General features: G+C 46.4%; 1 protein-coding gene across 1 annotated transcript in view; it reads right to left on the bottom strand.

Annotated features, from left to right (window-relative positions):
* LOC135255757 (neural-cadherin-like) overlaps positions 1-14,003 on the bottom strand; it is a 185,837-nt gene that overhangs the window by 111,384 nt on the left and 60,450 nt on the right. The window contains exons 6-7 of the mRNA XM_064337323.1: positions 11,233-11,482; positions 965-1,107 (exon numbers count right to left, since the gene is read on the bottom strand). Coding sequence (XP_064193393.1) covers positions 965-1,107; positions 11,233-11,482 — 393 coding nt within the window. The remainder of the gene's footprint in view (positions 1-964; positions 1,108-11,232; positions 11,483-14,003) is intronic.

The following is a 14,003-nucleotide window of genomic DNA, read 5'->3' as shown; positions in this document are numbered from 1 at the left end:
CACGAATCTGTGAGTCGCACAAACCAAAATTATTCATTACTCATGAGGGCCACGATTTTGTCCTAATTTTTTATTTTTTTTCTCCTGGTAGCCTGTAGTTCCCTCCTATGACACCGAGCGGTCAATGAAGTTCAGTAATCAGCGCAGTTATCAGTAATCAGCGCCTTAATCATCTCGGCTAATCATTCGAACGCCGCAGAGTGCCCAGTCCTATCCATGAAGGACCTCGAGGGTAAGCTAATAATCTAGCCCAGCGCTACGATGAGCACAGTTTTTTAAAATTTAAATGGTCTCCAATCAAGACCTTGATTAGTCAAGAGTGGTGCTTAAGTTTGAGGTTCAAACAAAAACCTGCGCTAAACCTTTTTCGACCGAGGTTGGACACCCCTGGTTTCGAAACTTTTGATCTTTGCGCCAGCTGTTTGGGCTCTTCAGCTGGTCCATAATTGCATAATTGCTGGTGTTCCTTTGATGACACAACGTGTTGCTTATTACTAGAATTAGAGTGAAGTGGTGCCTTGAGGATCGAGACTCATGTTAAATACTTTGCAGGCCATACGCTCCTGGAAAAGACTCAAGGGCCTGTATACGAGTCCTGAAATGGTATTTAACAATGTCTAAAGGCCTAGTCTGGCATTATATCGGGCAGTTATTGTGTGCTGACTAGTGGCCAAATGAAAGGCGGAATTTCTGCAAATCCCCCCAAAATCAGATGAATAAAGAAGCTGAAGGAAGAGAAGCTGAAAGGACGAGGAGGAAGAGCAATCACCCGGCACTATAGGGGTGACATTATCCGAGGTTCCCAAATTATCTGAAGGGTTCACATAATTTGAGAATTCTCATGGGGGGTGCGTGCAGATTTGAAATGGAGGAGGAGGAGGAGGGGGGGGAGGAAAGAGTGATAGAGAGAGAGAGGGACGGAGGGAGTGATGGAGTGAAGAAGGGAGGGAGCGATTTGGAGCACCTTTCTGGCTGTCAATGACGAAGTTGCCCTCCTCGTTGCCCGACGCGATCTTGTACGTTATTCCGTCTCCATCGGGGTCCTTGGCCAGCACCGTGGCGACCAACGTGTTGGGCCCAGCGTCCTCGGAGACAAAGGTCCGGTAGCTGCTGGCACAGAGACAAAAAGCCTTAAAAATGATACACCCCCCCACCCCCACCACCACCATGGCCTGCTAGCAGAAATGATGAGAGACACCATTGAAAAACACGAGCCAAGCTAAGGGTTTACAGGACGGAGTGTAGCACAGTGGGTAAGGAACTGGGCTTGTAACCGAAAGGTCGCAGGTTCGATTCCCGGGTAAGACACTGCCGTTGTACCCTTGAGCAAGGTACTTAACCGAAATTGCTTCAGTATATATCCAGCTGTATTAATGGATACAATGTAAAATTCTATGTAAAAAAAGTTGTGTAAGTCGCTCTGGATAAGAGCGTCTGCTAAATGCCTGTAATGTAATGTAATGTAGTGTACAGAACGCTGTTCAAAAGCAGGCAGCCGCCCACAAAGCAAACAGGGAACAGCGACTTTTCATTACCGCGATTAACCCAACGTCACGTCTTTAAGTCGGCGGCTAATTAGCGTCGCCTCGTTCTCAAATTAATTCTAATTGCTGTTTACGAAATAAAGTCCCTCGCTTAATGAATAACGAGGAAACGTGCTTATTAACTTTCGGGGGAACAATACGAACTGTCCGGAGGCTTCGCGGCACGACGCGCGCAAACACACACAGCTCCGCGGTACGAGGGGAAATTCTTCTGCGATCGAAAATAACGCCGCCCCTTCCGTGGGACGCGGCCTGAAAGCCAAACGCCGCGTCAAAACGCCGTGCGGGGGACGCGCAGGGAGCGGCCGGCGGCTCGCGCAAATGAAACGACGCGGATCGCCGTCTCCGAGGAGGAGGCGAAGGAGAGACACCTCGCGTCCGACAAAAGCAATCCCAGCGTGCACCTGGAGAGGGGAGCCGGGCGTCCGGGGGGCGGTCCACCACCTGAGCTCAATCATCCCCGGCCGAAGAGAAATGAGGGTCTCGACACGCCAGCTGCCTCCCCGCCAAAAAACACGCAAGCGCACAGACCGCTTCACACGCGTGTTAGCGCAAATGCACACACTCTCACACACACAGACACAAACATACACAAATACATACACACACACACACTCTCACACGTATGAACATGGGCGCTGGCACACATACGTTAACACATACAGACATGCACACGCATACACACACACACACACACAGACACAAACATACACAAATACATACACACACACATACACACACACACACACACACATACACAAATACATACACACATACACACACACACACACACACATGCACGCACATGCAAACACACACACACACACACACACACATACCCAGACACAAACATCACAAGTACATACATACACACACCCAGACACAAACAAACAAAAGTACATAAACACACACGCCCAGACACAAACATCACAAGTACATACATACACACACCCAGACACAAACAAACAAAAGTACATAAACACACGCACACAGACACACACACACACACACACACCCACACAAAAACCTATTTATTTGCTGGGATCCGCAGACACTTGTCTTCACACCGGGAGATTGAAAACGCAGACACACTCGCGAGCAGCGCAGACACGCCAGCTGTGCAAAAGAAGAAAAAAAAAAGAAGAAGAACGGAATAGAAGGAGCGTGTGTCTCAGCTAATAAACAGAGCGGACCAGAGCGCCGTTAGCGTTGCCTGGACAAGAGCGCCGAGCCGCTCGTGCCGGTCCTCAGGGGTAACGGTGACCCCCTGTCACGGGACGGGGACGGGGTTAGGGTTGGGGTTAGGGTCGGGGTTAACGGTCAAGCGGCTGTCAGAACAGAAGTGAAGCCAGTCAGGTTTGGCTTTCACCTTCCCCCCCCGAGCTGGCTCACAGGTGACCCCGGTGGGACACCGGGACGTGGCCAGCAGGACAGGCCCGAACACCTGCCAGCACCACGCCCAGGGGCGGAGCTATACCCGTCACCTGTCAGCCGTACCGAGCTTTGGCCTCAGCCGTAGCGGGCTCTGATCTCAGCTGTAACAGGCTGGGGTCTAAGCTGTAACAGCCTCAGGTCTAAGCTGTAACAGGCTGGGGTCTAAGCTGTAACAGCCTCAGGTCTAAGCTGTAACAGGCTGGGGTCTAAGCTGTAACAGGCTCAGGTCTAAGCTGTAACAGGCTCAGGTCTAAGCTGTAACAGGCTCAGGTCTAAGCTGTAACAGGCTCGGGTCTAAGCTGTAACAGGCTCGGGTCTAAGCTGTAACAGGCTCGGGTCTAAGCTGTAACAGGCTGGGGTCTAAGCTGTAACAGGCTGGGGTCTAAGCTGTAACAGGCTCTGATCTCAGCTGTAACAGGTTCAGGTCTAAGCTGTAACAGGCTGGGGTCTAAGCTGTAACAGGCTCGAGTCTAAGCTGTAACAGGCTCAGGTCTAAGCTGTAACAGGCTGGGGTCTAAGCTGTAACAGGCTCGGGTCTAAGCTGTAACAGGCTCGGGTCTAAGCTGTAACAGGCTCGGGTCTAAGCTGTAACAGGCTGGGGTCTAAGCTGTAACAGGCTGGGGTCTAAGCTGTAACAGGCTCGGGTCTAAGCTGTAACAGGCTCAGGTCTAAGCTGTAACAGGCTGGGGTCTAAGCTGTAACAGGCTCGGGTCTAAGCTGTAACAGGCTCGGGTCTAAGCTGTAACAGGCTCAGGTCTAAGCTGTAACAGGCTGGGGTCTAAGCTGTAACAGGCTGGGGTCTAAGCTGTAACAGGCTCGGGTCTAAGCTGTAACAGGCTCGGGTCTAAGCTGTAACAGGCTGGGGTCTAAGCTGTAACAGGCTCGGGTCTAAGCTGTAACAGGCTCGGGTCTAAGCTGTAACAGGCTGGGGTCTAAGCTGTAACAGGCTGGGGTCTAAGCTGTAACAGGCTCGGGTCTAAGCTGTAACAGGCTCAGGTCTAAGCTGTAACAGGCTCAGGTCTAAGCTGTAACAGGCTGGGGTCTAAGCTGTAACAGGTCGGGTCTAAGCTGTAACAGGCTCGGGTCTAGCTGTAACAGGCTCAGGTCTAAGCTGTAACAGGCTGGGTCTAAGCTGTAACAGGCTCGGGTCTAAGCTGTAACAGGCTCGGTCTAAGCTGTAACAGGCTCAGGTCTAAGCTGTAACAGGCTGGGGTCTAAGCTGTAACAGGCTGGGGTCTAGCTGTAACAGGCTCGGGTCAAGCTGTAACAGGCTCGGGTCTAAGCTGTAACAGGCTGGGGTCTAAGCTGTAACAGGCTCGGGTCTAAACTGTAACAGGCTCAGGTCTAAGCTGTAACAGGCTGGGGTCTAAGCTGTAACAGGCTCGGGTCTAAGCTGTAACAGGCTCGGTCTAAGCTGTAACAGGCTCGGTCTAAGCTGTAACAGGCTGGGGTCTAAGCTGTAACAGGCTCGGTCTAAGCTGTAACAGGCTCGGGTCTAAGCTGTAACAGGCTGGGGTCTAAGCTGTAACAGGCTCGGGTCTAAGCTGTAACAGGCTGGGGTCTAAGCTGTAACAGGCTCGGGTCTAAGCTGTAACAGGCTCGGGTCTAAGCTGTAACAGGCTCAGGTCTAAGCTGTAACAGGCTCAGGTCTAAGCTGTAACAGGCTGGGGTCTAAGCTGTAACAGGCTCGGGTCTAAGCTGTAACAGGCTCAGGTCTAAGCTGTAACAGGCTCAGGTCTAAGCTGTAACAGGCTGGGGTCTAAGCTGTAACAGGCTGGGGTCTAAGCTGTAACAGGCTCTGTGCTCTCGCTCATTAACGACCATTAACTGACACTTAAAAGTTGAGCCACACGCCAAAATACAATATGTGAGGATATGCACGTACACAAACACACACGTGGATACAGGTGTGTTTTACCCTCATGCCTAAACTTCATAAAAATGTCTGAGTTACTGCAACTGTATTTAACAGTTTTCAGACCTTTGTAGGCTCAAAGCTGTTTATCATCCAAGCCACAATCTTTGCCCGGGAATCTTAATACGGATATCAGCGCTGACTTATGGAAATGGCTTCCTCGTGACATCTCCCTATCATTTCAGTGGGGGTATCTACATCTGTTAATTCGGAGCTGGAAATCGGCACCGTAATCACACAGGAAGCCGTCTCTCCGTCTTGGCCTCCCCGCCTCCAACAGCCAGCTGGGTCAGACGCACCAGCGTCTCCAAGGCAACAGGCTTCCGTGCTACGTAAGGCTCCCGAGCTGTCAATCAAACCCCCCAGTGAACTATGAGGAAGTCTGACAGAGAGAAAACAGAAACTACGCACACGGCACAGAGAGAGAGAGAGAGAGAGAGGGAGATAGAGAGAGAATGAGAGACAGAGAGAGAGGGAGAGAGAGGGGGGAGAGAGAGAGAGAGAGGGAGAGAGAGAGAGAGAACGAGAGACAGAGAGAGAGAGGGAGATAAATAGAGAGATAGAGACAGTGAGAGTGAGAGAGGGAGAGAGAGAGAGAAAGCAACAGACAGAGAGAAAGGGGGAGAGGGAGCAAGAGAGAAAGAAAGACAAGGAGAGAGAGAGTGGGAGAGAGTAGAGGAAAGGAAGGGAGGGAGAGAGAGCGAGAGAGAAAGAGATACAGGGAGAGCGAGAGGGAGGAGAGGAAGGGAGGAGAGGGAAAGAGAAAATGCAACAGAGAGAGAGAGATAGAGACAGAAAGGGGAAGGGGAGAGAGGGTGAGAGAGAAAGAGAGACAGGGAGAAAGAGAGAGAGAGCAAAGAGAGGGAGAGGGAAAGACAGAGGGAGAGAGAGGCAGGGTGCGAGAGAGAGAGAGAGAGATTCACTCGTCAGTATAGCCGCTGCCTGTCACACGTGCTGTGCCACAGACAGACGGGTCATTGGTATGGGTAATTAGTCACCTCCAAGCAGAGATGCCCCCCCACAACCTAGCTCCCCCCCTCCTTCTCCTCCTCCCCCCCACCGCCTGTCACCCCTTACTCATGTCCGCAGCTGCAGGTACACACAATGTCAGTGACCCTGCAATCTGTCAGGGGGACCTCAGAGGGACCTGCCCGGCAGCTGATGATTTAATTTAAAGTAAACAAGTGTTGGCATAACAGGATGTATAGCACAAACGTAGGTACATTAGTATTCCCTGTTCTTTCGTTCTCTGTTCCCGCTGGTCTTTTTTAATTCTCTCCCCGTGTTAAAGTAATTAAATTCCCACCTTGAAACGCGGAAACCCGGATCCAAAAGTCACCAACAAATCATCTTCTCTCAGGGTCACCACGCAGTAACACGTCGCGTGTTAATTCAGCTCTTAACAGATAATAACATTCGCTCCCGCCACTGTTATCTGCCAAATTAACACTGCTAAGAGTCGAACGAACCCCACCCAATCTAACACCAAGACAGAGATCTGTTCCTTAGCACTTCTTATCCAGACACCTAACCCTACCACGCAAATAATCTCTTAAGCATGCAAGTGCAGACGCGTGGTAGTATGTTCTGGTCCCCTCCCAGGACACCCCACCTGACCCCCCCCCTCCCCCACAACCCCCGCCCCCCCCCCAACAGATGACTGGGGCAATCGCAGGGAGCTCTGGAACCTTCCAGACAGCTGCTCTGAAGCCCAAACGCACACCCCCCGATTGCTTTAATTTCCACCCCCAATAAAAAAAAACAAAAAACAAAAAACAAATCTGCCGTCAAACTCACAAACGCGCCGTCGTCTCGGCAACTTCATAACGACAGCGCAAGCATTCCACATCATTTGCTAAATTTCCAAAAGGGTCGCATCATCGAGCTTAAAAATAATGAACGCACTAACTCAAAATCCTAACGACTTCCAAAGGGAAAAAAAAGTTTTGAAAAACACAATCAACGCAACAACAACCAAAAATGAACAAGAATATATATATATATTTTTTTTGCTTTTCCCGCTTACATTACTCATGTCCGATGCAATGTCAATAGCTCGACACGGCTGCACGCATGATTGAAGATGTTTCCTTTAACGGATTTAATTTCCCTATTACTCAGGTTAAAGCGAGCAAACAGTTTATATAATGATCTGTTTGGCGGGGGGGGGGAGCAAATCTACGGAGTGACAAGACCTTGTTTCTCTGTATCATTCAAACAGGGCAGACGACTGCATCGCTTTAAACCGACAGGACAGAACAGCCCAGTGCAAATCCCAAGGTCGTCAATTACTGTCGGAAAGGTTTTCTCAAATTAGGCGCAATCTATATTCGTTGCCATGGCAGGGGTAACAACCCTGCCTGCCCACCGAAGTCCCAGGACAGCGTGCTGTTGTCCAGTCCCGGGAAAATAAGAGACAGAGGCGGTGAGATACAGCTGAGTAGGGGACAGGACGAATGTCTAATCTGCACCCCTCAAACCCCCGTACACCTGTTTCGGTCCCAGCCTACGCCCAGTGGAGTTGGGGAGCCCTTTCTACACCCCCCCCCCCCCCCCAAATACGCACGCACGCTCGAGCACTTGCGGGGAGAAAACACAAAGGAATGGCTGAATGAACCTGCCTCACCAATCTGCAGAGCTAGCTGGCAGAAAATCGGCCAATTAAAAAACGTCAAGGCCCAGTGCGATTCTGCCGGGGAAACAAACAAAAAAAAAAAAAAAACAAGAGAGAAAACAACTCAACACAGCAGAAAGAAAAGAAAGAAAAAAAAAGATGCCATACAATCATCCAAAGAACGAAGCAGGCGTCGATGATGACGATATTTCAGCCAAGGTTGTTTATGATTGGACGGGGAAATGGGGGGGGCGGGATGGACGGTAGCAAGGGATAGCAGAAAAGGTCAGCTGCTTGGGGGAGGGAGGACAGTTTGCAGAAATGGAGGGAGTACCGACCCGGAGAGAAACTCCCTCATCATCATCATCACCGGCACCGGGAGGAACAAAAGAGAGGGAGGACAAGTGTGGAGAGGAAAAGGGGGACAGGTGGAGAAGGGCAGGACAGTCAGGAGGGAAATGATGGAGGTAGGGAGGGAGGGAAGAGAGAGGCAGGGCAAAGATAAGAAGAAGAAAAAGATTAAGTAGTTTGAGAAAGTAAGGAAACAAGGGAAGGTAGAAGGGAGAGAGAGGGGGCAAAAAGGAGATCAGGAAAAGGACGAGTGAAGGGCACAATAATAGAAAAGCAATATACAGGAAAAAAGGAGGAAGCTACACCTTTACAAGCCAAGACATCATTGTTGTTATTGTTATTGTTGCAAGTAACACTGCCAATACTGTCAAAACTACAGTTGAATACTGCCAGTAGCATTCACAATATGCTCCTCCTGTCATAACAACATTACTAATACTGCCAATAGTATCCACAATACACTCCTTCTGTTATAAGAGCATTACTAATACTGCCAATAGTATCCACAATACACTCCCCTTGTTATAAGAGCATTACTAATACTGCCAATAGTATCCACAATACACTCCCTTTGTTATAAGAGCATTACTAATACTGCCAATAGTATCCACAATACACTCCTCCTGTTATAAGAGCATTACTAATACTGCCAATAGTATCCACAATACACTCCCTGTTAAAGAGCATTTCCCATACTGCCATGTATCCACAATACACCCTTGTTATAAGAGCATTACTAATACTGCCAATAGTATCCACAATACACTCCTTCTGTTATAAGAGCATTACTAATACTGCCAATAGTATCCACAATACACTCCTTCTGTTATAAGAGCATTACTAATACTGCCAATAGTATCCACAATACACTCCTCCTGTTACAGAGCATACTATACTGCCAGTATACCAATAACTCCCTTGTTATAAGAGCATTACTAATACTGCCAATAGTATCCACAATACACTCCTCCTGTATAAGAGCATACAATACTGCATAATCACAATACACTCCTTCGTTAAGAGCATTACTAATACTGCCAATAGTATCCACAATACACTCCTTCTGTTATAAGAGCATTACTAATACTGCCATAGTACACAACACCTTCTGTTATAAGAGCATTACTACTGCAATAGTATCCACAATACACTCCTCCTGTTATAAGAGCATTACTAATACTGCCAGTAGTATCCACAATACACTCCCCTTGTTATAAGAGCATTACTAATACTGCCAATAGTATCCACAATACACTCCTTATGTTATAAGAGCATTACTAATACTGCCAATAGTATCCACAATACACTCCTCCTGTTATAAGAGCATTACTAATACTGCCAATAGTATCCACAATACACTCCTTATGTTATAAGAGCATTACTAATACTGCCAATAGTATCCACAATACACCCCTCCTGTTATAAGAGCATTACTAATACTGCCAATGGTACCCACAATACACTCCCCTTGCTATAAGAGCATTACTAATACTGCCAGTAGTATCCACAATACACTCCCCTTGTTATAAGAGCATTACTAATACTGCCAATAGGATCCACAATACACTCCTCCTGTTATAATAGCATTACTAATACTGCCAATAGTATCCACAATACACTCCCCTTGTTATAAGAGCATTATTAATACTGCCAATAGTATCCACAATACACTCCTCCTGTTATAATAGCATTACTAATACTGCCAGTAGTATCCACAATACACTCCCCTTGTTATAAGAGCATTACTAATACTGCCAATGGTATCCACAATACACTCCCCTTGTTATAAGAGCATTACTAATACTGCCAATAGTATCCACAATACACTCCTTCTGTTATAAGAGCATTACTAATACTGCCAATAGTATCCACAATACACTCCTCCTGTTACAAGAGCATTACTAATACTGCCAGTAGTATCCACAATACACTCCCCTTGTTATAAGAGCATTACTAATACTGCCAATAGTATCCACAATACACTCCTCCTGTTATAAGAGCATTACTAATACTGCCAATGGTACCCACAATACACTCCTCCTGTTATAAGAGCATTAATGGTAAATGTAAATGGTAAATGGACTGCATTTATATAGCGCTTTTATCCAAAGCGCTTTACAATTGATGCCTCTCATTCGCCAGAGCAGTTAGAGGTTAGGGGTTAGGTGTCTTGCTCAAGGACACTTCGACATGCCCAGGGCGGGGTTTGAACCGGCAACCCTCCGACTGCCAGACAATCGGTCTTACCTCCTGAGCTATATCGCCCCTATTATGCCCATTACTAATACTGCCAGTAGTATCCACAATACACTCAGCCTGATTTAACCAACATTATTAATAGAGTCAGTACTTTTGACACCAGCATCTGACAAATAAATAACCATACATACATAAATATAAATGCATAAATAATCGTAACGTACATATGCAGCACTCCCACTCATACAAAAAAGATCTTTGAAAAGTAGGTATATAATTACAGCAGGCACAACGAGTTGTATGAGCAACGAGAGCAAAGTTCAAAGGGAAAAAAAAAAGTTGTTCGAAACAATTTCTCAGAATTGTTATTTTAATCAAAGCAATGCATCTGCTGTGGCTGGTGGGTGGACTGTCCTGGTAGTACACTGCAGTTCAGTGCGGTGAGGTGTGTTAGTCTGATTGGTTGTTCCAGTCCCATCTGTGAGGTCACTGGGTGCTAGGTTATGGTAGTTCGCTAACTGTGCGCGAAGCGTAACGCCTCTGGCACAATCGCGGCCCAACTCTGTTAACGGCGTTGGAGGAGTGCACCAGACGTTGAGATATCACAGAGGTGAGATGGAGGTAGTGATTAGAGAGTGTAAACAAGGGAAAGTTGTTTGAGGTCCTGTGAGATTCTGGTTAGCATTGCGATATGTGAGCTTTTGAAAGGAATATAGAATGTATTTTAAAAAACTGCAAACCTATCTACACTTACTCTCAGAAAACACTGCAACTGACGTGTGAGTTTGGTGTCTTTTGAAGGTGTTGATTGTGACAAAGGTGATGATGATGATGTCAATATTGATGTTTATGGTAACGATGGTGATGTTGAAGACGATGACGATGATAGTGATGGTGGTGTTAACAATGAAGATGAGGAGGATGATCATGATCATGAAAATAATGTCGATAAAGATCATGATGATGATGGTAGTTAATGATGATGATGATGATGATGGTATTAATGATAATGAATAAGACAATTATTATGATGATTATGATGGCAAGGTTAAGGATAATGCTGATGGTATTAACAATGATGATGATACTGATAATGATGATGAATGATGATGATGATGATGATGATGATGACGACTCTGTTAATGAAGACAATGATGAAGAGGCGAGGCGCTCACATGTGCTGGGAGAACTCGGGGGCCTCGTCGTTGACGTTGGACATGCGCACGCGCACCGTGGTCGTGCCCGTGCGGGGGACCTCCCCCTTGTCCACGGCCATCACGACGAACTCGTACAGGTGGTTGGGCCGCTCGTAGTCCAGGGGGCGGGCGGGGAAGATCGTCCCGTGCGCCGACACGCTGAAGTCGGGGCTCAGGGTGTGGTAGGTGAGCTCCGCGTTCAGGTCCGAGTCGCAGTCGCTGGCCGACACTGCGAGGAGGAGGAGGAGGAGGACCAATTCATACACATCATCACACTCGTCAATCTCAGAATGCCGCCGTGTTTTGTCTCCACTTACACCTAGAAAAACTCCCAAATTAGACGAAAAAAAAAAAAACAAGACCAGGTTAAAACCTAGTATGTGGCTGGACCTAACACACGTGATCCGGCCGACCAATGGTGTAATTTCATCACTCACTCAGTTACTCACTCACTCACCCATTCACTCACTCACTCACTCAGTCACAGACATTCGCGTTTGTAGGGCTGGCCAAAAACAGATGGCCAATTTCACCAGCATTCATCAGAAAAGAACACATGCCTCATACTTGTGTATGCTCAGTATATGCTTTCTGTGAAAATACTGTATACAACCGGTATGATTAAAACAACAAACAGTTGAATAATCTGTCACTAAACCTGCATTCATCATTAACACTACTGTAAGATAGACCGCAAATATGTGCACAGAATGTTCTTTTTGATGTAACAGTCGCGACTGGTAATTGAAAGCAATGTTCTAGAACACTGAACACTAGTTCAAGAACACTGCCTTGGAATTTTGAAAAGAATTCCACAAAACCTACTCTTGAAAGGATTAAAACATTCAAGCAAGAGAATCACAGTCTTAGTGAGAACAAATCTTGCTGGGTTCATCAAAAAAACATGAATCTCAGCTTCACATCCTGGAGGCCCAAAATGTTTGCTGGTTTTTGACGTGTTCCTGTACTGAAGTGCTTAATTAAGTCATTAATTAAAACTAAAGAGTCAGGACACCTTGTTTTCCAAGAATTAGGCTTACTGATTGAAAATAAATCAAAAAAACCAGCAGACACTCAAACCCCCCCCCCCAAGACTGGAATTTGAGACCCCTGATCAGAACCAGTCAACCATCATTTTTGCATATTTCTTACACGGAAATCAACGTCCTCCAAAATCCATCGCGCAAAATGGCGGGGCATAGCACTGCACAAGGCTGCACTGTTCCTTGTGCGTCTCCTTGGCGATGGCATTGGCCCTTTCAGAGATCCGTCCGTGCAGAGCGAACAGCCTCAGTCCCCAGGGGCAGCAGATGTCATTGTTTGGCTTGGAGGCCACAGCCCTGGCTGCTCGGAGAGCAAACCGGTTGATAATTGGAAAGGTCTCCTGGCCCGTGGTTGTCTGCTTGCTTGTATCGCAGCCTCACAGTATGTGGTTTATATCAGGAATGTCCTGGCAGCACTGCTTGTAATGCATGTCAAAGCAAGCACAGGCTCCCAGTCGTGTTCACTCAAACCGTATGCCGAGGAAGGTCCTTGCATGGTCAAAATACAAGACTTGTGGTTTGAAATAAATCAGATTTCACTTTGAGTATAACAAACGGAAGATTGTTGTATCTATTATTTTATTTAGTGTGAGCTAACATTATTGATCTCATTAACCTTACCCAGTAAGCAAAAGCTGGAACCCAGATGTTTAGAGGGGTGGAAATCTAGGTTGAGAGACTAGAATAACCTCAATTTAGCTCAGATTTTACCCGAGTATAGCCTGGCTACGTCTTCGTCAGCTAGAAAGCTTCCACTTTTCAACAAACCGGGTATTCAAAGACGTTTTACCGACTTTTCGCCACTTTTGGTTCACTGGGAATGCTGCTACTTTGTGGAGAGTGTGGGTATTACACCTGTCTGTCTGTGTTGCTGGATGCATGATTCTCATTAACATCAATAGCAAAAAAAAAGAAAAGAATAAAATATGTGGATTGCAAAATGATATCTCACGTGTTACTATGATAAGACCTTCATACTTTAGAGTCGTCTGAGGGAAGCGACATGCCCAAAACAGATTCAGAAGACAACTAGCAGTAATAAACCCATATAAGAACCCATCTACATGCGTAGCCTGAGTACAATAACATAGTAATAACATGGCCTAACTAAATATTTGGTAGCAAGGACCCTGTAAAACTGCATAAGCCTCCATAAACACTGCATGATGCCTGTATGAGGACTGTGCTAATATGCATGCCAACCGACATAACTACACCGCATTAAGCTGTCACAGCAGTATAATTCCTGGCATTGACGGCAGAATAGCACCGCGTCTCGTTTGGAATGTCTTTATAAACAGGCAAAAAAATCCCATCACCAATGTGCTTTGTCAGGCCTGTGAAGGCTTTGCATAATAATTAATAAAGGCTCTTCAAAGGACAGCGTTGCCAAACACTCTTGACAATTTCGAAATATAAAATTTAAAAACCTCGGTAAGATCGACAAAACCCTTTATTCAGCGTCCCAAGGACCCAGCATGGGCACGGTACAGCTCTATCATTGTCCTCATCAAACTAAGACTGTTTAGTTAAATAAGCATATATACACACATTTATAAAAATATGTATTTATTATAGACGTATTATATCAATTCATTCAATCATTATAGCAAATAGAAAAATGTATCACTACAAAATACATTTATTCCACTAATACATGTAGGCTACCGTATGCATATTGCAGATACTGAGCCCTGATTAAATGAA

This window comes from Anguilla rostrata, chromosome 5 (assembly GCF_018555375.3).
Source record: "Anguilla rostrata isolate EN2019 chromosome 5, ASM1855537v3, whole genome shotgun sequence".
Lineage (NCBI taxonomy): Eukaryota > Metazoa > Chordata > Actinopteri > Anguilliformes > Anguillidae > Anguilla > Anguilla rostrata.
Note: the sequence above shows the minus strand (reverse complement) of the source record. Positions and strands in the feature narration are given on the sequence as shown.